The 24,885-nt window shown below is 45.5% G+C and overlaps 2 protein-coding genes across 2 annotated transcripts in view; one reads left to right on the top strand and one right to left on the bottom strand.

Moving 5' to 3' along the window:
• The window catches only part of TRPA1 (transient receptor potential cation channel subfamily A member 1), a 405,999-nt gene extending 381,837 nt beyond the window's left edge, over nucleotides 1–24,162 (bottom strand). The window contains exons 1-2 of the mRNA XM_078766842.1: nucleotides 23,635–24,162; nucleotides 6,871–7,068 (exon numbers count right to left, since the gene is read on the bottom strand). Coding sequence (XP_078622968.1) covers nucleotides 6,871–6,980 — 110 coding nt within the window. The 5' untranslated portion in view covers nucleotides 6,981–7,068; nucleotides 23,635–24,162. The remainder of the gene's footprint in view (nucleotides 1–6,870; nucleotides 7,069–23,634) is intronic.
• On the top strand, nucleotides 19,076–24,015 carry LOC137422179 (uncharacterized). The gene is made up of 7 exons (XM_078766266.1): nucleotides 19,076–19,847; nucleotides 20,148–20,355; nucleotides 20,441–20,521; nucleotides 20,841–21,607; nucleotides 21,827–21,932; nucleotides 22,120–22,410; nucleotides 23,851–24,015. The coding sequence occupies exons 1-7, from the start codon at nucleotides 19,306–19,308 to the stop codon at nucleotides 24,013–24,015; spliced, it is 2,160 nt and encodes a 719-aa protein (XP_078622392.1). The 5' UTR covers nucleotides 19,076–19,305.
• Nucleotides 24,163–24,885: the final 723 nt, after the last annotated feature.

Raw genomic sequence — 24,885 nt, 5'->3', positions numbered from 1 at the left:
TGGGGACCCGAGGATGTGCCTTTTCAAGGTTTGAAATTAATCGGACAAGTGGTTCCCAAGGTATGGTCACCGTACTCGCAAGCCGTTCGCTTTGGCTTTGCGAATGGACCAAACCATTTCATGTAAATAGAGGGGGGGGTTCTGTGGTCGTTACTGGCTTTGCGAATGGACCAAACCATTTCATATAAATAGAGGGGGGGGGTTCTGTGGTCGTTACTGCCACGTGGTTTCAAAGTTGTTTTTTGTTGTTGTTTGCACGCATGTTTTTTTGCACGCACGTACGGGCAAGCACGTACGTGCGGGCACGTCCTAGTCTATCTATAATTCCAGTAATCTCTGTGTGTGTGTGTGTGTATGTGTGTGTGTATGTGTGTGTGTCTGTGACCGCTGTTTCTCGACAACCACGGGTCCGATATACTTGAAACTTGCCAGGTATATTGCTGGGGACCTGAGGATGTGCCTTTTCAAGGTTTCATATTAATCGGACAAGTAGTTACCGAGCTATGGCGATTTAGCCGTTCGCCGTTCGCTTTGGCTTTGCGAATGGACCAAACCATTTCATGTAAATAGAGGGGGGGGGGGGGTTCTACCGTACTCGCAAGCCGTTCGCTTTGGCTTTGCGAATGGACCAAACCATTTCATGTAAATAGAGGTGGGGGATTGTCACCGTACTCGCAAGCCGTTCGCTTTGGCTTTGCGAATGGACCAAACCATTTCATGTAAATAGAGGGGGGGGGATATAATTTTAGATATATATATAGTACGGGCATGCCCTAGTATTATTAATTTGTGATAGGAATGATGAATGATGCTGTTTGGAATGATGAATGATGCTGTTTGGAATGATGAATGATGCTGTTTGGAATAATGAATGATACTGTTTGGAATGATGAATGATGCTGTTTGGAATGAAAATATCGAGATATTGAGTTTAAAGCAGAATGAGGAAATGACGTAAGGGTTTCCATCCGTGACATTCGCGGATTCAGCATTTGCAGTTTCGCCAATGACTGGATTTAGCAACATTGAGTCGGTACATTGTTTGTCCAAGTCCTTCACTAACCTGTTGCCAATACCTGACGTTCGACTGAAGGTGGCACAGGAATGTGGAATTTATTGAAAAAAATATTTAATACTTACATTATTTGCTAACTGGAACCTGGTATCCCCACCCAGGTAATACTATCCTCTACAACTCAAGTATCAAACAAGCATTATGCCTAGGTCCCCCGTCGGGGAAGTGATGTGAGTTGACAAAGTGGAAGACGCAGAAAACATGCTATGATATGATATTTCGCTCACAAGGTTCAGACAAACATGGAGGCGGCCATCTTGGATTTTGACGTGGCAACCCAATTTTCAATAGTGTCCTTCCTTGTGCCTAGATCACGGTGTGTACCCCGATTCAGAATAGGCACACTGTATCCCTGCACATCGTAACAGCGTGACCAAGGGTTGGCGTCAGGAAGGGCATCCGACCATAAAAACATTGCCTCAAACAGGGAACCATGATTGTCATGGGGCCCGCAAGGCTAACCCCCGCTCTCGCAGGGAAAAATGGCCTTTAAAACAATCATTCATATTCATTCATTCTTGTGCCTAGATAAGCCTGGTGTTGGCTTCGTGGTTAGGGTGCTGGCTTGGGATCCTAGGATCCTGGGTTTGAATCCTGGTCGATCGCTGAATTAACACCAGGGGGTTGACTCAGCCTGTCATCCTTCCGAGGTCGGCAAATTGAGTACCAGTTCACTGGTAATTCCCTGTGTGTCGCAGGAGTCGACTAACAGGGTTGGTGGCAGGAAGGGCATCCGGCCGTAAAACATTGCTTCAAAAAGGGGACCATGGTGCCCGAAAAAGGCCAACCCCTGCTTTGCAGGGAAAAATGGCCTCTAAAGGTGCTTCTTCTTCTTCTTGTGCCTAGATACATCCACACACCAGATTAGAAGTTAGTAGTTCGTTTATTTTTCAACATATTTCGCTCACAAGGTTCAGACATATATATGGTGGCGGCCATCTTGGATTTTGACGTGGCGACCCAATTTTCAATCGGGTTCTTCCTTATGCCGAGATACACCCACACACCAGATTAGAGGTTGGTACTTCGCTTTATAGTCCCCTACCGGTGTACACCGGAGGGGACTATAGGTTTGCACGCCGTCCCTCCGTCCGTCAGTCCGTCAGTCCGTCAGTCCGTCAGTCCGTCAGTCCGTCAGTCCGTCACGCAAAGAACAGTTTTCTGGACTTGTTTTCGAAACGCTTAACGCTAAAGATTTCAAACTTGGCACATGGTTTCCTCATGATAAGTTACAGGTCAAGTTCGAACTTCACGACGTTTCGATCATTTTTGACAAAGTTATGCACTTTGAACTTTGGGAATTCTGATAATTCTGATGATCCTTAACTCAGTGCCATTTTAAGTTTCAATTTCCTTTAAAAAAAAGATTTTCTCTGCAATAATTAGACCGATTGAGATCAAATTTTCACCGTAGGAGGGACTCGGCCTGTAGAATATTTTAATAGTAATTATGACGTCACAGGTCACGTGGTTCGGCCGCCATATTGTTTTTCGTGAAAACACAAAAAACCCTTTTTCTCTGCAACGGCTGAACAGATCGACGCGAAACTTTGCAGGCAGGATCGCATACCAGTGACAAACAAAAAAAGTCAGCGAGCATGACGTCATGCGTCACATGGTTTCAGAGTTGTGACGTTTTTAAGCATGAACCTTTAAAACCGAGCTCCTCCCTCATTTTTGATCCAATCGAGGGGAAACTTCACAGATCTGTTGAGCATGTCAGTCTACTAAAATGTCCTTTTGGAATTTGCGATATGGCACGTGGTTTGGCAGATATCGTTAATTAAACGAAAAAAAAAATTTTTGTTAATGGATAGCTCTTGTTTATTCCAGAGTTCTCCTCAAGCCGCACCGCGCGCCCTCAGCCTCGTCTCGCGAACGTCAACAGCATGACAGCATGCGCTTTCGGGAGGGGCGGAGCCAAGCCGAACAACATATATATGCACATCGATCATTGATCGTGAACCGGAAAATATAATAAACTACTGATATTTAGCGACTCAAAAGGTTCTTCATCAAAAACTTATTTTCTCGTGCTTCTGCTGACCTGTCTGCAAGGTGTATAAATCGAAGTCCCGAGTGCGAATCACAGGTGAGCCCGTCCTGAGGTAATTAGCGATTGGGAACGATTCGGAACCTGTGGATAAATAACCCTTGGTAATTTCCCCAAGAGTTTTCCGGACGACAGACTGCCGGTAGGGGACATGTATTGCAGCGCAATACTCAGAATGCTTGTTTTTCAAGATATTTCGCTCACAAGGTTCAGACATATATATGGTGGCGGCCATCTTGGATTTTGACGTGGTGACCCAATTTTCAATAGCGTTCTTCGTTATGCCGAGATACACCCACACACCAGATTAGAAGTTGGTACTTCACTTATTTTTCAAGATATTTCGCTCACAAGGTTCAGACATATATATGGTGGCGGCCATCTTGGATTCTGACGTGGCGACCCAATTTTCAAAAGCATTCTTCCATGTGCCTAGATACACCCACACACCAGATTAGACGTTGGTACTTCGCTTATTTTTCAAGATATTCTGCTCACAAGGTTCAGACATACATGGCGGCGGCCATCTTGGATTTTGACGTGGCGACCCAATTTTCAATAAGGTTCTTCCTTATGCCGAGATACACCCACACACCAGATTAGAAGTTGGTACTTCGCTTATTTTCCAAGATATTCAGCTCACAAGGTTCAGACATACATGGCATCAGACATACATGGCGGCGGCCATCTTTGATTTTGACGTGGGTTGCACCCACACACCAAATTCGAATGCGGTCCTTCGCTTACGCACGCACGTACGCACGCAACCCGCAGGGACGGACGGACGGACGGAGGGGAAAACCACAGTCCCCCTTTCGCTCCGCGGTGCGACGGGGGACAACAAGCCCAGGTACGCCGTTGTGGGACTTTTGGTCTTGTTTGAATATACTTAGTCGAAGCTCGTGTCAGAGCTAACACAGTAACATATAATAAAGGGGGCGGGAAACAAGACCAGGAGAAAGAGGCAAGTACAACAACAGTAGAGAACAGTGACATCGGGAGATGTGTGGAAGGGAGCGGGATGGGCGGGGTACACGGGATAAACAAGATGGACACTACAAGGAGCTTTAGGAAAGAAAACGGAATTTGAATGAGGTGGATTTGGGGTGTTTTAATGGGGGTAGAAAAGATCAAGGCTTTGGATGGGAGAAGATAAGAGGTGGCGGTGAACAGCTGTCTTAAAGACGTGGAGGGAGGTGAGCGATTGAAGAGAGTGAGGGAGTTTGTTCCAGAGGTGGGAGAAAAGAGGAATGAAGGTGAGCAGAGAGTCTTGATTTTGACAGTTTCACCATAAGAGGGTTGCAGGCAGATCTTGTGCGACCTGTAGGAATATTTGGGGGACAGAGCACAGATAGAGCAGGGGGAGCAAGGCCGGAGAGGAGTCGCTAGAGACAGAAAGACCACCAACCTGCCTGTGGTGAGTGAGTGAAAGGCCCTCGGAGTTAGCTTCATCGCGGGAGATTCCAATGATTCTGAAAGCTTTGGTTTAAACAGCGTGAAGCCGGGCTAGGTGTGAGGCAGGAGCACTGGCCCAGAGGGGAGAACAGTACTCCATTGAGCTGCGGATGAAAGCCTTGTATGTGGTGAGGACCTCAGAAGTGCCCAGAAAGGACTTTGCACGACGGAGGATGCCGAGTCGGCGACTGGCCTTAGAGGCCAGCTTGGAAATGTGGTTTTCCCAGAAAAGATCATGGCAGATAGAGAGACCCAAAATCTCGATTGACAAAACTTCTTCGAGAGGGTTGTTGAGAAAGTAGATGAGAGGGTTGTCCAAACGGTCTTTTCGGAAAGACAAACTGAGATTGTGAGATTTGTCTCGATTGAAAGACATGTTCCACTTGTTTGACCAGTTTGTGATTTTGTCCATGTCTGCAGAGAGTGAGGAGGCTGCAGACTGCCTATCTGAGGGTTGAGATATGGAGCAGCAGAGAGTGGATCGAGTCATCAGCAAAGAGATAGAGGATTTTCCAGAGAGTCGGAAAGATCATCGATGAAGAACAGGGCCCAGAGAAATAACACAGGGCCGAGAACACTGCCTTGGGGATTCCAGCCTGGACAGGAAGGGGAGATGAGAGAATTCCATTAAGAGCCACATGTTTACCACAGCAGAGAGGCAGTACATATGGCATGCGTGGAGATTTCCATGGATACCAAAGGAGGAGAGATTGGTGAGCAGAGCGGGGTGCCAGACCGTATCGAAGGCACGTGATATGTCAAGGGAGACAGCTCTAATTTCCTGTTTGGTGTTGAGGACCTCCATCCATTGTTGAGAAAGCAGAAGCAGCATGTCCAGAGTAGAGTGACCAGGTCTGAATCCAAATTGATGATCAGAGATCAAGCCATTGGAGAAGAGGAAGGATTTGATATCCGAAGCAATGATGGATTCCATGACTTTGCTGATAATTGGGAGGAGGCTGATTGGTCTGTAGTTGCTAGAATCTGTTTTTGCACCTTTTTGTGTAAAGCGGTGATGTTGGCTGATTTCCAAGCAGATGGCAGTTGACATTGAGCAAAAGAGAGGGTGAAGAGAACAGTGAGGGAGTGAAAGAACGGCAGAGCAGGATTTTAGGACCCTTGGGCTGATGCCGTCAGGTCCAGTTGCAGAATCAGAGTCGAGGATTGACAGACACTTCTCCACCTCCATGATTTCATGGTGATTGTAGGATGTGAGTGAAAAGTTCTGCAAAAGTGATTGATCCACTGATACTGGTCCAACATACTCCGATGATCATTTTCAATATACAAGTGTACATAATTAGTAGGAAAATGTATTTTCGATTTCTCTTCCTTCGATTGTACATTCCATACTTTTTTTTTTTGGACATTCGATACTTTTTAAAATGCATGTTGTTGTTGTTGTTGTACACAGAATCGAGGCTCGTGTAAGAGCTATCACATTGAACATGAAAACATGCACAGACACATAAAACATACAATGAAGGGAGCGGGAGACAAGAGAAGGAGAGAGGGAAGCATACGAGCACATCAACAGAAGAGAACAGGGACGTCGTTAGATCTGTGGAAGGGGGAGGGCTGGGGTGGGTTACACGGGATAAACAAGATGGACACGACAAGGAGCTTTCGGAAAGAAAACGGAATTTGAAGGAGGTGGATTTCGGGGTAGAAAAGATCAAGGTTTTGGATGGGGGAAGATAAGAGATGGTGGCAAACAGCTGTTATAAAGACCCAAAAGCTTGAGTGACAGAACTTCTTCGAGAGGATTGTTGAGAAAGTGGATGGGAGGGTTGTCCAGTCGGTCTTTTCGGAGAGACATCGTGAGAGTGAGATTTGTCAGGATTGAAAGACATGTTCCACTCGTTTGCCCAGTCTGTGATTTTGTCCAGGTCTGCAGAGAGTGAGGAGGCTGCAGACGCCGATCTGAGGGATGAAGCGGCAAATGGATACTTTGTTTCATTTGGCGTTTCTTTGACGTTATTGTGGTTATCTCGTTCGTCGAACTTTGTGAACGTCCCTCGTACAAAGCAACATTCTATTTTGACACAATTTTTATTGATAAAACGTATGAAATATATAATTACCAATTTTGTGGACTTGTTCTTTATAAATATCCGCAAACTCGAATGGTTACACTTTTGTACATCAATTACATTTTCATCACCCCCAACAAACCGATTCATGATCTTCAATGCGAGGATAATGTGTCGAGTGTACAAAATGCAAATACAAATGGCACCAAAAACAATACAGTCGTGAGAAATTAAAGTTCAGGAAATCCACTCACAGGGAGGTTGATCCTCGTGCCCCAGACACGTTGACGGGTTCGGAGGCACGTCCGTTAGGCACGTTGGTGAAGCACGTCTGATTGAGGCACGGTCGCCGAGTCACACCCATTTATATAGCACCTTGTGGTTCTGTGTGATGATGCAGCGCTGCCTCATTTTCCTCTCTCTCTCTCCTGTTGCCAAATGTCTTTCTTTTTCTGAACAGGAGGGGATGGAGCAAGAGCAGAACACAGAGGCTGTAAGTACAAGCAATGCACACACACACACACACACACACACATCCATCCATACACATACAAACAGAGACACACACACACATCCATCCATACACACACACGTATACAAACAGACAGACACACACACACACACACACACACACACTTAATTGTACAGTATCAGTTGTTCCTCAACTTAAATATAAATAATTTAAAGGATTGCTGTAAATGATGTTAATTTCACAACATCCCATATTCGACTTTATTGAAATCGTAAACCTCAAACATAGTTCCTCTACCTAAAGTAAGCACCTTAACCTGTAAGCAATTGACAAGTTCCCCGACTGCACGGATCATCAGCTGGGCACCGTTCTTCCTCGAGGTTTCGATCCTTTCAGCCCAGGACCTCTCCAAACGGCGGATCCACAACCTCGATCATGGATCCACATCAATAGATGGTACATCAGTAGATCCACAACCTCCATCATGGATCCACATCAATAGATGGTACATCAGTAGATCCACATCAATCGATGGTATATCAGTATATCCACAACCTCGATCATGGATCCACATCAATCGATGGTACATCAGTAGATCCACAACCTCGATCATGGATCCACATCAATAGATGGTACATCAGTAGATCCACATCAATAGATGGTACATCAGTAGATCCACAACCTCGATCATGGATCCACATCAATAGATGGTACATCAGTAGATCCACAACCTCGATCATGGATCCACATCAATAGATGGTACATCAGTAGATCCACATCCTCGATCATGGATCCACATCAATAGATGGTACATCAGTAGATCCACATCCTCGATCATGGATCCACATCAATCGATGGTATATCAGTAGATCCACAACCTCGATCATGGATCCACATCAATAGATGGTACATCAGTAGATCCAGAGAGACAGACACATCAATCGATGGTATATCAGTGGATCCACATCAATGGATCCACATCAATAGATGGTAAATCAGTAGATCCACAACCTCGATCATGGATCCACATCAATAGATGGTACATTAGTAGATCCACAACCTCGATCATGGATTCACATCAATAGATGGTACATCAGTAGATCCACAACCTCGATCATGCATCCACATCAATAGATGGTACATCAGTAGATCCACATCAATAGATGGTACATCAGTAGATCCACAACCTCGATCATGGATCCACATCAATAGATGGTACATCAGTAGATCCACAACCTCGATCATGGATCCACATCAATAGATGGTACATCAGTAGATCCACATCCTCGATCATGGATCCACATCAATAGATGGTACATCAGTAGATCCACATCCTCGATCATGGATCCACATCAATCGATGGTATATCAGTAGATCCACAACCTCGATCATGGATCCACATCAATAGATGGTACATCAGTAGATCCAGAGAGACAGACACATCAATCGATGGTATATCAGTGGATCCACATCAATGGATCCACATCAATAGATGGTAAATCAGTAGATCCACAACCTCGATCATGGATCCACATCAATAGATGGTACATTAGTAGATCCACAACCTCGATCATGGATTCACATCAAAAGATGGTACATCAGTAGATCCACAACCTCGAGCATTGATCCACATCAATAGATGGTACATCAGTAGATCCACAACCTCGAGCATTGATCCACATCAATAGATGGTACATCAGTAGATCCACAACCTCAGTTGCGTCCAGGCAGACACGCAGACACGCAGACACACACACACACACACACACACACACACACACACACACACACACACACACACACACACACACACACACACACACACACACACACACACACACACACACACACACACACACACACCATCTGCTATTCAGAGAAGTTCTTAGATTGAAGAGAGCAACCTTTGATACTGGACATTTCCCAGGTGAAGATCTGGGTGCATATAGCCATTGAATCATGCCTTCAAATTTAAAGTACCTGGTACTGTATTCTTGCCATCTCTCTCCTCCTTCCCATACCCCACACCGTTCACATTTCCCTCTCCATATCCCTCACCCTCCCCATTAGGGTGCATCAAACGCCCAACTATTTTTAAAAAGATGTTGGATTGATCTGTCCCAAATTTTATTTTGTTCCAATCATAAAATTAAGTTGCTATGCAAAATTTGGTAAGGTTTGGACATCATCTTCTGGGTCCACCTCACGATTTCATATTTTGAGTCGGTGGTATCAGAGTTGGAAATTTGACACGCAGCTGTTTTGAGGCCCATAAATAAAAATGAAAGGATTGACTGATTGCTACATATAATAACTCTTTGTAAAGGTATTCTTGTGCTCTGTAGCAATATATAATCATCATAGGGATAGGGATATAATTCATTTATATACAAAGTCAAAATAATGATTTTTTTCAAAATATGGATATAAAGCTAAATGAAGAGTATTATTAAAATATAATATATAAATTAAAGAATATCCTGAATGTTGTAGTCATCTTGTCTTTACAGAGCACATCCCCCCCCCCCCCCCCCCTTCCCATGCCTCCTCCCCCCAAGCCCTCTCCCTTCCACACATCTCCCTGCTCTCAAATGTTGTGTTTGTGTGCTTCACCTTCTCTCCCCATCTTGTTTTCCACTCCCGCTTTTTGTGTGTTTTGTTTGTCTGGTTGATTTGTTTGTGAAGTAAATGTTAGCTCTTTCACGAGCCTCGATTCAGTATACAAAAAAAAAAAGAAAAAAAAAAGATCTTTTAACTAGACATGATGATTAAAACAATTATTAGGCTATACTCTATAGTGGGGCGGCTTAGCCCAAATATTCAAAAGAATTGTGCATTTTGTGAAACAAGCACCAAATTTGGCACAAATGTACATTAATATGTTGCGAACATTTTCAGATATTGGGCCACTTGAAATTCCGTCATTTTTTTTTTCAAATTTTTTCAAATTTCGTAATTTCAAATTTTTCGGGTGACACCGTCACAATTTCGGTCTTCGAGGCCGGCCGATAGGCAAAGTGTGACCGGAAGGGACGAGGTTCTCCTGACCACGTGGCCCTCGATCTGGGAAGCGAGAGGCGTTCCATTAGTGGACGCGCCCCTCACGCCCGACTTTTGGGCGGCCCCGGCAGGCCGTTTGTTTTGACGTTCCGTGACAGGCCCCGCACCCCCACCTCCGGGCCGACCGGAAGCTTGTGCTGAGTACATCATACCTGAACAACTCAGTGAGGCAGAACACAGCAGTGCACACCAGGGTGACCCCTTCAGTGCATAAACCAATTAACCTGTCCACTGCAGGGCATATAGAAATGAAGTTATTTTCTGCATATAATAATAATATAAGTTCAGTTCTATATAACAATTTCTGTTATCACCACTACCACTACAACTACCACTACTACAAGCTTTGTCTGGAATTTTGTGGACTAACAGACAAACAGACATACAGACAAGCTGGGATCAAAACATTACCTCCTTCCACCATTGAGTGTAGAGGTAAACATCATGGAAATTATATCATGCCCTAGATTTAATTCATGCTTACCCGTGTATTTGCTTCACTGGTTCACAAGGTCTTTTGCATACATGTAATTCAGACTCTCGTCTTCATTGCTGACCACACAATGTTCGCAACATATTAATGTACATTTGTGCCAAATTTGGTGCTTGTATCACAAAATGCACAATTCTTTTGAATATTTGGGCTAAGCCGCCCCACTATATCGGCTGGCCTCGAAGACCGAAATTGTGACGGTGTCACCCGAAAAATTTGAAATTACGAAATTTGAAAAAATTTGAAAAAAAAATTTACGGAATTTCAAGTGGCCCAATATCTGAAAATGTTCGCAACATATTAATGTACATTTGTGCCAAATTTGGTGCTTGTATCACAAAATGCACAACAGGTTTGCTATGCTGCTACACTACTAATAAAATTGGATAATTGATTTATTTGTTGTACATAATTATGAAATGACATTATTGTTACTAATACTACCTTTTTCTTTCAGATAAAACAATGGATGGCACAGTAAAGAAAGCATCTGTTGCAACAAGAGAGTCCACCAAGGTGTTTGGTCTTGGAAGTGCCATAACTGAACAAGATTCCCAGATCAATGGCACCAGACTTCCAACTTGTTTACAAGTACTACGTTGTTTCATGTGGCACACGGAAGATGGCAAACTTGAACGACGCTCTCGGTGGGAATCAGCAAAGCTTGTACTGCAGAAAGTGACACCATTTTATGGCAAGGCTAATATTCCTATCATCTCTGAACGCAAGGCTATTGAGAAAATTATCAAACTTGCAGATGATAATTCCAAGCTTAGATCAATCCCTATCAACCGAAGAACAACTCCAGCAAGCATCACAAAGGTGAATCAAATGGAGATGAAATTTATGGAGACATTTCCCTTGTGGCCCAATGATGCTAGTTCTCACATCAAGAATCCTGAAGACTTAGCATTCCTGGAATCTATGAAGACAGATCGCTGTGCAACATTTGGCTGCCAAGATAAACTGTTGGCAGATTAATGCAGCGTAAAGTGAACCGCGAGGAAAAAGAATCAATCAGAGAGGCGAGCAAGTATGGAGCTGGAGTTCAACATAAATACTACAACCACTGTGTATAATATTAGTGACAGTGATGAAGAAGTAACTCTTGGACCTTCAACAAGCACACCAACAACCTCAAGAAGTCATCATCGTTTAGTTAGACCTGGCACATCAGTTTTCATTCCACATGACATCCTGAAGAGGCCCAGTCTTGTTTCACTGGCAACAAGGATGAAGATGACACCAACCCAACAGGCTGCTTTCACAGAAGCTCTTATTGAAGAAACAGGAGGGGATGTAGCGAAGGTGTCAACATCATATGCTACAGCAGATAAATCAAGACGCAAAATTGGACAGCATATTGCTACTACCTGCAAGGACAAATGGATACCTCCGAAGCTTGCTACGTTGCACTGGGACTCAAAGCTGCTTCCATGCTTAACTAACCAAAACACTTTTGAAGAACGCCTGGCTGTGCTTTTGGGTTCTCAAACTGATATGAAGCTGCTGGGTGTTCCATCCTACAAGCCTGGAACAGACCGTAAATCTGGAGATATAATTGCTCAGCTGACTAATAACCTACTTGAATCATGGAACTGCCAAGAGAATGTTGTCAACTTGACATTTGACACAACTGCATCTAACACCGGCCACATCAGTGCAGCTTGTGTAACAATTCAACAACGGCTTAACAAAGCTCTTCTGTGGTCAGGCTGCAGACACCACATTGGTGAAGTCATTCTTACGCACATTTTTACTGATCTTAAAGTTGAAGCATCTAAGTCACCAAATATCTTCCTCTTCTCAAGGTTTCGCAAGAACTTTGAAATGTTTCCACACACATTCAATGAACCACTTTCACGATTTGATCCATCTCAACTAAATGAAGCAGCAACAAGTTTGACAAGTGACTGGCAAAATAATGTTCTCAGACTCTGTCACACCGAGCAATCTCTAAGACGTGATGATTATTTGGAATTTGTTGATCTGTGTACTGTATTCCTTGATGGTGAAGTAGCTGAACATCAAATAACCTTCAAGCGTCCTGGTGCACTGCATAAAGCCAGATGGATGGCGAAGCTCCTCTACTCAATCAAATTATGTCTCTTCGAAAAACAAATCGCTGATCTTCCAGCAGGTACAATTACCACAGAAAAACAAGTGCCAAAGATCAGAGAATTTGTCACGTTTGTCACTCTAGTATACAGCTCCTGGTGGATGACATGTACCTCTGTCACCGATGCCCCATGGAATGACCTGCAGCTCATCTCCAAACTGAAACAGTATGAAGCTGTCAATGCTGGAATCTCAAGAAGTGCCCTGAAAGCCTTCAAACGACATCTCTGGTACCTCACAGAAGAGATGGTTCCACTTGCCCTCTTCAGCTCAGTTGTTCCTCATGACCATCGCCGTGCTCTGGCAGACAGACTTCTGGAGGTTCAGCCAGATTTTCCAGTAACCAACCCACAAGGACGGTTTGGTACTGGGTTTGGAAAGCCCAGATTTCCTGATGACTTGACTGAGAAGACCACTCTGGCTGATTTTGTTGGACCAGATTCATGGTACCTATTTCATCATCTGAAGCTTGACTGGGCATTTCTAGTTACCGATGTTCAAGAATGGACTAACTCTGCAGCCTACCAGACATCATGGACTAATGTTGAAGCCTTGAATGTGGTGAATGACTCTGCAGAAAGGGGAGTTAAGCTTAGCTCTGACTTCCTTTCAGCAGCCAGAAGTGAAGACCACTACCAAAATGTGCTACAAGTTGTTGAGCACAACCGCAAGGAGAAACCGAATCTTCAAAAGCGAGCAGCTCAAGACTAAACTGTCAGAAATATCCATGAAAACTACAGTATCTTTGTTTTGTTTCTATTTTCATGTTCATCCATAGTCAGATGTACTCGTATTAAGATGATAAATGCTAAGATTGTGTATATATGATTCTACTGTAATAAAAATTATATCATTCTGGTATCTATAATACATATGATTATACCAATAAAATCATGAATTTTGACTATTTGTGTATAAGTGAATTATATCCCTATCCCTATGATGATTATATATTGCTACAGAGCACAATAATACCTTTCCAAAGAGCTATTGTATGTAGCAATCGGTCAATCCTTTCATTTTTATTTATGGGCCTCAAAACAGCTGCGTGTCAAATTTCTGACTCTGATACTACCGACTCAAAATCTAATTTGCTGAGGTGGACCCAGAAGATGATATCAAAACCTTACCAAATTTTGCATAGGAACTATATTTTATGACTGGAACAAAATAAAATTGGGGACAGATTGTTTTCTTGACATAGGGGCGTTTGATGCACCCTACTCCCCATATCCCTCTCCCTCCCCATATCCCTCACCCTCCCCATATCCCTCACCCTCCCCATATCCCTCTCCCTCCCCATATCCCTCTCCCTCCCCATATCCCTCTCCCTCCCCATATCCCTCACCCTCCCCATATCCCTCACCCTCCCCATATCCCTCAGTCCCTCCCCATATCCCTCAGTCCCTCCCCATATCCCTCACCCTCCCCATATCCCTCACCCTCCCCATATCCCTCACCCTCCCCATATCCCTCACCCTCCCCATATCCCTCACCCTCCCCATATCCCTCACCCTCCCCATATCCCTCACCCTCCCCATATCCCTCACCCTCCCCATATCCCTCACCCTCCCCATATCCCTCTCCCTCCCCATATCCCTCTCCCTCCCCATATCCCTCTCCCTCCAAATATCCCTCTCCCTCCCCATATCCGTCACCCTCGCTCACAATCATTTCAGGGTGCTACAAACGTCATATTATGTTTTCTCCCACACCAAACATACCCAAACAACCACCCCATGCTATCTTCTATTCATTCTACAGAGTGGCCACAAAGTCCCTATCTGTGCATAATAGTGTGTCCTCTGTTCCTTATTTGTTTTCCAGGTGCGGCTTCAGCATGATGGGCACCAGTGAGTACACGATAGAAGAGACACTGATTACTTGTGTTTGGGTTCATGACCGAGTGCGAGAAGGAGCAACGTCTTTCTTTCTCTTTTTGTATACAAGATCGAGGCTGGTGTAAGAGCTGACATTAATGACCAAAAAAAAAAAAACGGACATATAAAACATAATAAAGGGAGCGGAAGACAAGATGAGGAGAGAGGGAAGCACACAAGTACAACATTTGAGAGCAGGGACATCGGGAGATCTGTGGGAGCGAGAGGGCTTGGGGGGAGGAGGCATGAGAAAGGGGGGAGGAGGCGTGGAAAGGGGGGGGGGGGGGAGAAGTATAAAACACATGGACACTGCTTGGACTTCCAGCAAAAATGTTGGTATTTAAAAAATGTGGATTTGGGGTAAATTAACGGGGGTAGAAAAGATCAAGGTTTTGTATGGGGGAAAGTAAGAGATGGTGGTGAACAGCTGTTTTAAAGACCTGGAGGGAGGAGTGGGATTGAAGGGAGGGGGGGAGTTTGTTCCAGAGGCGGGAAAAAAGAGGAATGAAAGAGTGAAGGTGAATAGAGAGTCTTGATTTTGGCAGTTTCACCGGAAGACGGTTGCTGGCAGATCTTGTGCGACCGAGTCGGAGCAACTTTTGAAGACATAAGGACAAGATTTTCGCAGAGGTTCGATTAGCCAACTCCTACATGCCACACAATGCGGACATGGGAGAAGAAGGCTTTTTCAACAGGGAGTGTCCTTGATTTAAAGCGTTCTGGTCCTCCAGTATCACATCAACGTCATGTGGACATTATTGAAGCGTCCTGCTCGAGATCACAACTGAAATAACCTCGAAAAAGATTCTCTGAGTTCGACATTCCATGCTCAACAGCCTAAAAAATCATGAAAAGGGGGATCTGGGATTGAAGCCATTTAAGCCTGGATGTGTTAATGACCTTTCCCAGAGAGACTTGAAGAAAAATTCACAAATACAGAAGAACATGGATAAAAATTCAAAATTGTGCGAAGAATGGAGGGGAACATCCAGGTAAATTCTAACTAAATTCTAAGTGCGTGCATTGGCCCTTTGTGGCCTCTGTACTCTCGATAACCGCACACACTCACTCTCGATAACCGCACACACTCACTCTCGATAGCCGCACACACTCACTCTCGATAGCCGCACACACTCACTCTCGATAGCCGCACACACTCACTCTCGATAGCCGCACACACTCACTCTCGATAGCCGCACACACTCACTCTCGATAGCCGCACACACTCACTCTCGATAACCGCACACACTCACTCTCGATAACCGCACACACTCACTCTCGATAACCGCACACACTCACTCTCGATAACCGCACACATTCACTCTCGATAGCCGCACACACTCACTCTCGATAACCGCACACACTCACTCTCGATAACCGCACACACTCACTCTCGATAACCGCACACACTCACTCTCGATAACCGCACACACTCACTCTCGATAACCGCACACACTCACTCTCGATAACCGCACACACTCACTCTCGATAACCGCACACACTCACTCTCGATAACCGCACACTCACTCTCGATAACCGCACTCACTCTCGATAACCGCACACTCACTCTCGATAACCGCACACAATCACTCTCGATAACCACACACACTCACTCTCGATAACCGCACACACTCACTCTCGATAACCGCACACACTCACTCTCGATAACCGCACACTCACTCTCGATAACTGCACACTCACTCTCGATAACCGCACACACTCACTCTCGATAACCGCACACACTCACTCTCGATAACCGCACACACTCACTCTCGATAACCGCACACACTCACTCTCGATAACCACACTCACTCACTCTCGATAACCGCACACACTCACTCTCGATAACCGCACACACTCACTCTCGATAACCGCACACACTCACTCTCGATAACCGCACACACTCACTCTCGATAACCGCACACACTCACTCTCGATAACCGCACACACTCACTCTCGATAACCGCACACACTCACTCTCGATAACCGCACACACTCACTCTCGATAACCGCACACACTCACTCTCGATAACCGCACATACTCACTCTCGATAACCGCACACACTCACTCTCGATAACCGCACATCCTCACTCTCGATAACCTCACACACTCACTCTCGATAACCGCACACACTCACTCTCGATAACCGCACACACTCACTCTCGATAACCGCACACACTCACTCTCGATAACCGCACACACTCACTCTCGATAACCGCACACACTCACTCTCGATAACCGCACACACTCCTCCCTTTCCTTTCTGCCCCTGGTCCACCCATGTCATGTGTAATGTCTTAATTCCTCCACAATTATTTCTGTCTACATGAGATTTATCAGTCTGTGAATGCTATCCCCTGTTATTTACAGTGCATTCAGAAAGTATTCAGACCCCTTCACTTTTTCACATTTTGTTATGTTGCAGCCTTTTGCTGAAATCGTTTAAATTCATTTTTTCCCTCATCAATCTACACTCAATATCACAAAATGACAAAGAGAAAACATGATTTTAGAAAGTTTTGCAAATTTATTAAAAAGAAAAAACTGAAATATCACATTGACATAAGTATTCAGACCCTTAACTCAATACTTAGTTGAAGCACCTTTGGCAGCGATTACAGCCTGGAGTCTTCTTGGGTGTGACGTGACAAGCTTTGCACACCTGGATTTGGGGATTTTCTGCCATTCTTCTCTGCAGATCCTCTCAAGCTCGGTCAGGTTGGATGGGGACCGTCGGTGGACAGCCATTTTCAGGTCTCTCCAGAGATGTTCGATTGGGTTCAAGTCAGGTCTCTGGCTGGGCCACTCAAGGACCTTCACAGAGTGGTCCCTAAGCCACTCCTGCGTTGTCTTGGCTGTGTGCTTAGGGACATTGTCCTGTTGGAAGGTGAACCTTCGGCCCAGTTTGAGGTCCTGAGCGCTCTGTTTCAGGTTTTCATTAAGGATATCTCTGTACTTTGCTCCGTTCATTGTTCCCTCAACCCTGACCAGTCCCCCAGTCCCTGCTGCTGAAAACACCCCCACAGCATGATGCTGCCACCACCATGCTTCACCGTTGGGATGGTATTGGGCAGGTGATGAGCGGTGCCTGGTTTCCTCCAGACTTGACGCTTAGAGTTGAGGCCAAACAGTTCAATCTTGGTTTCATCAGACCACAGAATCTTGTTTCTCACAGTCTGAGAGTCCTTCAGGTGCTTTTTTGCAAACTCCAAGCGGACTTTCATATGTCTTTCACTGAGGAGAAGCTTCCGTCTGGCGACTCTGCCATAAAGCCCAGATCGGTGGAGTGTTGCAGTGATGTTTGTCCTTCTGGAAGTTTCTCCCACCTCCACACAGGATCTCTGGAGCTCAACCAGAGTGACCATCGGGTTCTTGGCCACCTCTCTCACCAAGGCCCTTCTCACCCGATTGCTCAGTCTGGCCGGGCGGCCAGCTCTAGGAAGAGTACTGGTTGTTCCAAACTTCTTCCATTTAAGAATTATGGAGGCCGCTGTGCTGTTGGGAACCTTCAATGCAGCAGAGAATTTTTGTCGGCTTCCCCAGATCTGTGCCTCGACACAATCCCGTCTCTGAGCTCTGCAGTCAGATCCTTCGACCTCATGGTTTGGCTTTTCCTCTGATACGCATTGTCAGCTGTGAGACCTCATATAGACAGGGTGTGTGCCTTTCCAAATCATGTCCAATCAATTGAATTTACCACAGGTGGACTCCAATCAAGGTGGAGAACCATCTCAAAGATGATCAAGAGAAATGGGAGGCGTGATTGCGTGACTGTATATTATTTTGCGTCATTGTATATTATTTTGCGTCATTGTATATTATTTTGCGTCATTGTATATTATTTTGCATCATTGTATATTATTTTGCGTCATTGTATATTATTTTGCCCTGGTGTTGGGCTAGCGGCTAGGGTGCCGGCTTAGGATCCTAGGATCCTGGGTTCGAATCCCGGTCGATCGCTGAATTAACGCCAGGGGGGTTGACTCAGCCTGTCATCCTTCCGAGGTCGGCAAATTGAGTACCAGTTCACTGGTAATTCCCTGCTTGTCGTTAAAGGCGGCAAAAAGGGTTGGCGTCAGGAAGGGCATCCGGCCGTAAAACATTGCTTCAAAAAGGGGACCGAAAAACAACAACAACCACAGTTCCCGAAAAAGGCCAACCCCCGCTTGCGGGGAAAAATGGCCTCTAAAGGTGGTTTTATTGTATATTATTTTGCGTCATTGTATATCCACGATCAATATTTTCATACTAAATATCGGGCGACAATCGGCGAAAAAATCCAACAGTGTAAGTACATCGTATCACACAGGTCGCCATCTTCACACAGGTCGCCATCTTCACACAGGTCGCCATCTTCACACAGGTCGCCATCTTCACACAGGTCGCCATCTTCACCAAAGGTGGGCGGTCCGCTTCGAAAGTCCGCTTATCCGCTTATCCGCTGCAGCGGACTAACGTTTTCGAAGCGGATAAGCGAATCGGAACAACCCCCGGAAACTGAAGCGGATAAGCGTAAGCGGACTACCGAAAAATTAAAGCGCATCGCGATTCGCCAAATCAGCTGTTAGCCTGAGCCGTTACTCTAGAATTGTGAATATTTATTTAAGTGAATAATAAGTGAAAACTGAATATTTTATTGGACGCTAGAGCGGCAATAACGTCAAGATGGAGAGATTTCTGACTCTCCAGCCCAGCGGCAGTGCCAGGGACAGGCACACGAGCAACGCAAACCAGCAGTCCCAGCACAGCGACATCCACAACCCGGCGGTCAACATGATGGGGGACGTGGAGGACAGTCAGGAGATCTGCGCCCTGACCCCTCAGCTCACGCGCAGCGAGAGCAGGATGTCGCTGGACTCAATCGAGTCGGCTGAGATCAACGTGACAATGGACACAGACAATTCCAGCCTCAGCCAGAAGTGGAGGCACATCGCCCCCTTCTTCAAGGTCGTGGACAGCAAGGCCACGTGCACCAAGTGCTCAAAGACACTCAAAGCCCAGCCCGGATCAAGTTCAAACTTGAAGGTGCACTACCAGAGGTACCACGATGCCCAGCACAACGACCTCAAGGCGGCCCTCGACGGCGGCAGCAGACGCGGCCGCCACAAGTCCTTCCAGGACATGGCCGGCGCCAGGAGGCAGGCCAGCATCGAGGAGACCTTCAAGGAGAAGTTCAGCCAGAAGAAGTGTCTCGACCTTTACTATAGGTAGGTAATTTTATATTTTAATTAAACTCATTTTCATTTGTCAACTTAAAGTAAGAATATATTAATAACTTCGGAATAAATCGGTCCGTTCTATTCCGATTTAATCGGAATTTATCGGATTCAATCGGAGGCACGTTAATAATTATAAATTCAATGTTAAAGTTTTTTTGACTGTTCAAAAATATCTTTCAACAATTTATATGTCTCATCTATCTAATAATTTATATGAGACATATAAATTGTTAAGAGTTTTCATTCATTATATCAATTTATAATAAATTGATATAATATATAATTCAGGTCCTTCATTGGCTGCATGAAGCCCGCCTCGGAGACAGACAACGAGCACAACAGAGCCCTGTGGGCGTACGCCTGCCCACAGTTCAAGGTCCCCTCCCGGCGGAAGCTCACTTGGGACATCAGGGCGATGGGGGACCAGGCCAAGGCCGACCTGACGGACCTCCTCGCCAAACAGGAGTTCGTCGCCACCACGGCCGACAGCTGGTCGGCAAGCAACAGGGCCTTCCTGGGGATGACGGTGACCTGGCTGGAGGGTCACCTTCGAGAGGCAGTCCGCCGTCCTCGGGATCAAGGAGATCGCCGTCAGCCAGACGGGCCAGTACCTGGCAGAGGCGATCTCCGAGCTGCACGATGACTTCGGCATCAAAAGAAAGGTGTGTAAACTCTGTAGTTTTAGAATTTAAAATTGTTTACAAAATTTATTTTCAATAGATTACAATTAACAATAAAAGTATGCGTTTTTTATGACAGTGTTTAAATATAATAGTCAAGATTAATTAGATTATTCAGGCAACTTAAAATGAATTGTTTTAGCAAAATATAATGTGTATTAAGTGACGTATTACAGTAATACGTCACCTAATACACATTATATTTTGCTAAAACAATTCATTTTAAGTTTTAAAACTTTTAATATTAACTGTAAGTGAAAAATGAAAATAAACTGTTTTAAAACAGTATTTTGCTTTTCAGGTTGTCAGCACCACCACTGACAACGGCGCCAACTACATCAGCGCCTTGAATCACTACGGGGCCCTCGGGCGCGATGACGAGCAGCTAGACGTGGTGGAGGTGGACCCAGAGGTGGTGCAGACCAACACCATCCTCGTGGTGGACGCCCTGGAGGAGGTGGACCAGCAGGAAGAGGTGGTGCACGTCCCCAAGCATCGCCGCTGTGCGGCACACACAGTGAACCTGCTGGCCTCCAGGGACGTCGAGAAGGTGCCCGGCTGGAGCGCCCAGCCCAGGCTGGCCTTCACCAAGCCAGCCGCCAAGGCCCAGGGCCTGTGGAACGCCCAGAACAGGAAGACAGTGACCGCCAATGACATTAAGACGGCCCTGGGCAAGAAGCTTGTGACCCCCGGCGTCACCAGGTGGAACTCTAGCCATGACGCCTACAAGTGCCTGCTGACCGAGGTGCTTGACATGGACAAGAGGAACAACCTGAACCAGATCTGTCAGCGGCAGCACCCCCACCCCCTGCCGCACATCACGGAGGACGACGTGCAGATCTGGTCGGAGTACGTCAAGGTGACCGCCCCCCTCGCCGCCTGCCTAGACGTACTCCAGGGCGAGGAGAAGGCCTACATGGGGTGCCTTCTCCCCCACCTCCAGGTGCTCAAGGACTCCCTGGAGGCGCTGTCCATCGACGGCAGCATCGTCCACACCCAGAACCTGGTGGCCAGCCTCCTCCAGCAGCTGTCCTGCGCCAGGAAGGGAACAAAGGGCTTTGACGGCAGGTTAGTTCTTATATTATTATTATATTTTATCGCAACGAGTTGAAAATTAATAAGTGCTTCTTTCTTCTTATATTATATTATTATTAAATGATTAAAAAATCCTTGCCGGTCTAATGATTCATTTGAAATGAATTAAAATCAGTTGAATGACATTTAATTTTTCAATTTACAAATCTGAAATTATTTGACATTTGTTTTATAACTTTTCTTTTACTTCAGGTTCAGCCACCTCTTCGTGGACATGGACCTTTTGATGGCCACGGCGCTGCACCCCCAGCACAAGCTCGCCACGGTCAGGGCCATCTGCAGGAGGCAGAACAACGACGCCATCTGTGAAAATTAATAAGTGCTTCTTTCTTCTTATATTATATTATTATTAAATGATTAAAAAATCCTTGCCGGTCTAATGATTCATTTGAAATGAATTAAAATCAGTTGAATGACATTTAATTTTTCAATTTACAAATCTGAAATTATTTGACATTTGTTTTATAACTTTTCTTTTACTTCAGGTTCAGCCACCTCTTCGTGGACATGGACCTTTTGATGGCCACGGCGCTGCACCCCCAGCACAAGCTCGCCACGGTCAGGGCCATCTGCAGGAGGCAGAACAACGACGCCATCTGCGACCTGGTGAGGCTCATCAGCTCATCAGGGACCTGCTCGCCCTCGTCCTGCCTGACGAGCACCTGGACCCTGCCCCCCAGCAGGGACCCCAGCCCGGCTCGAGCAGTACGGACTACCTGTTCGCCATGGAGGAGGGGCAGCAGGAGGAGAACCTCGAGGAGAAGATCAGGGAAGAGGTCAACAACTGGTCGAGGAAGCCGCTGAGGGGGAACCCGGGGCTCTCGCCCAATCTCTTCCCGCTCGAGTTCCGTGATGCTTGGGTAACTCTATTTCTCAGGCATAACACGCCGCTCCCGAGCTCTGCCTCGGTCGAGCGCGTGTTCAGCTACGGGTCGGACATCCTCAGGCCTAAGAGGTCGGCCCTGGCTGCACCGAACTTCGAGGCCCTTGTCTTCATGAAGGGCAACCTCCAAATCCTCAAGAAGGCCCACGAGGTGGAGGAGGAAGACGAGGACTAGTCAACAGACTGCTAGTCTGTTGACTAGTACGAGTAGACTCTCTTGTCAAAGAAAGGACGGGCAAATTGATTTTTCTTTAATGTAACTTGAATATATTAAAATTATATTTAAATTAACTGTAGAGTAGAGACTAGAGTAGAGTCGAGTGGAAAACTTTATTTCAATAAATTTTGAATAAATTTTATTTAAATAAAAATGTATATTTTTGATCTTAAAAGCTTTGTTACCTTCGCAAAAGCGGAAGGTTATGTTTTGATCGCTGTGTATTTATTTGTATGTCTGTGTGTGTGTGTGTATGTTATTCGCATAACTCAAAAAGTATTCAACCGAATTGCATGAAATTTGGTGGGATGATTGGTTATTATACGGGACACATTTGATTAGATTTTGGGAGCAATCGGGTCAAAGGTCAAGGTCAAGGTCACGAAAAGGTCAAAATCGTATTTTTGTTGTTCTGTTCCCTACACTCCCATGCCAAGTACAGAACAGTAGCTGCGGCGAAGGTATGCGCTCTACCGAGTGCCCGTTCTAGTTTGTCTTTGTAGTAGTTAGAAATGGCTATTTAGGCTTAAAAAGCATTAAATTCCCTTTAGAAACGTCAAAAATCGCTTTAAAAACGTCGAAGCGCTTTTAAAAAATCGAATCGAAGCGGATAAGCGGATAACCGGTAAGCGGACTAAGATTTTCGGCCGCTGAAGCGGATAAGCGAATCGGACTACACGGGCTGGAGCCTGGAGGAGCGGATAAGCGGTAAGCGGACTTAAAATTTTCCGAATCGCGCCCACCTTTAATCTTCACACAGGTCGCCATCTTTTCTCAATGTTGCTCAACACGGCAAGGACCAGGCCCGATATCGGGGCCAAAATATCTTACTTCGCATCATCAGATTGCAATGAATTTCCACCACAAACTAGATAACATGTTGAAAAACGTCCAACATACCTTTTATTTTGTCCGGAACATTCGATCGTCGATTTGAAAAGCGCTGAACACAAGCCAAACGTTCGAGTCGATCGTATGCAACAGAAATTGAAGAGGTTAGAGGTCTCGTGTAAATTCGAAAACGAGGTGGAAGAGCGAGAATTCCACTACGTCATCGGCGAGGAAATACCCTCCGACAGCCAATGAAAAACCTGCATTTCTGGGACATCCCCACAGCCTCTCGTCGACATGCGCGCAGGCCGCAGGTACAGAGGCAGATGGACACCACCGCCGACCTTGCGAGATTGTCGCCTGAAGACACAGCATGAACTCGTGAAGCATGGATCGTTTTCCACAGAATACGCTCTTTTCCTATTTGTCCACCTGCTTCATGCACACTGAATACCTCAGAGAGTTCGTAGAGGTCGAGTCCCTCACACCAACAAGGTCAATGAAGCCGTTCACACCATGAGCAATGATCGCTTTTTTCACAACCCTGCCAAGCGCCACTTCTTCTTCCTCTTATTCGTCTTCTTCGTCTTCTTCCTCTCCATCCTTTTCCCACACTTTCTTTTTTGAAAGACAAAGGGTTGAATCGTTTCCAAAGCTGTTTTGTGCACCACCACTAACAATTAAAAAAACGTGGCGTAAAGGGAGTGCATATGGAGTAAACTTTCAGAAAAAGGAAAAATAAATACGAAAAGGTCCTATTTGGGGATCCACAGCTGAACTGGCACTTCTATGCAATACACCCTAAACAACACGACTCCGAAATGATTGACATTCCCACAAACGTAACAATATGATACATGTACTCTTGACATCAAATGCTGCTGTGCGTTGCCTGCTTGGAATGATGGACCTTTTGGCTCAGGTACTACACTCTACCTGGGTCATTGTTGTTCATCTTGCTCCTGGACCTGGATGCCTCTTATCTGCGAGTCTGCAGCTCTTTTCATTGATGTACAAGTTTCTGCATTTGACATTGGCATGCCACTTGGGTGACTTCTCTGCCATCATGGTGCAGCCTCCTGTAGGTCTTTATTTAAATTTTTTTTTTTTTTTTTTTTTTTTTTTGTTTGTATACTGAATCGAGGCTCGTGAAAGAGGTCTCGTCCTGTCGACAGGTCATGGCTACAAGAAGTTGAAGAGCTGTTGTCAGCTGAATGTTCAACAGTTGTTTGATTGCGGACCCTTAACATATGACACACTTGGTGTAGTCTGTAAGCGTGTCTTCGTGCCTTCTCTTCGGCTCCCTCCAGCATCTGTTTT

Source organism: Myxine glutinosa, chromosome 12 (assembly GCF_964187855.1).
Source record: "Myxine glutinosa chromosome 12, kmMyxGlut1.1, whole genome shotgun sequence".
Lineage (NCBI taxonomy): Eukaryota > Metazoa > Chordata > Myxini > Myxiniformes > Myxinidae > Myxine > Myxine glutinosa.
Note: the sequence above shows the minus strand (reverse complement) of the source record. Positions and strands in the feature narration are given on the sequence as shown.

Coding starts and splice junctions, on each gene's coding strand:
- LOC137422179 (XM_078766266.1), top strand. CDS start 19,306: ATGGAGAGATTTCTGACTCTCCAGCCCAGCGGCAGTGCCAGGGACAGG. Junction 19,848..20,147: donor TGTCTCGACCTTTACTATAG/GTAGGTAATTTT, acceptor TATATAATTCAG/GTCCTTCATTGGCTGCATGA. Junction 21,933..22,119: donor GCAGGAGGCAGAACAACGAC/GCCATCTGTGAA, acceptor CTTTTACTTCAG/GTTCAGCCACCTCTTCGTGG.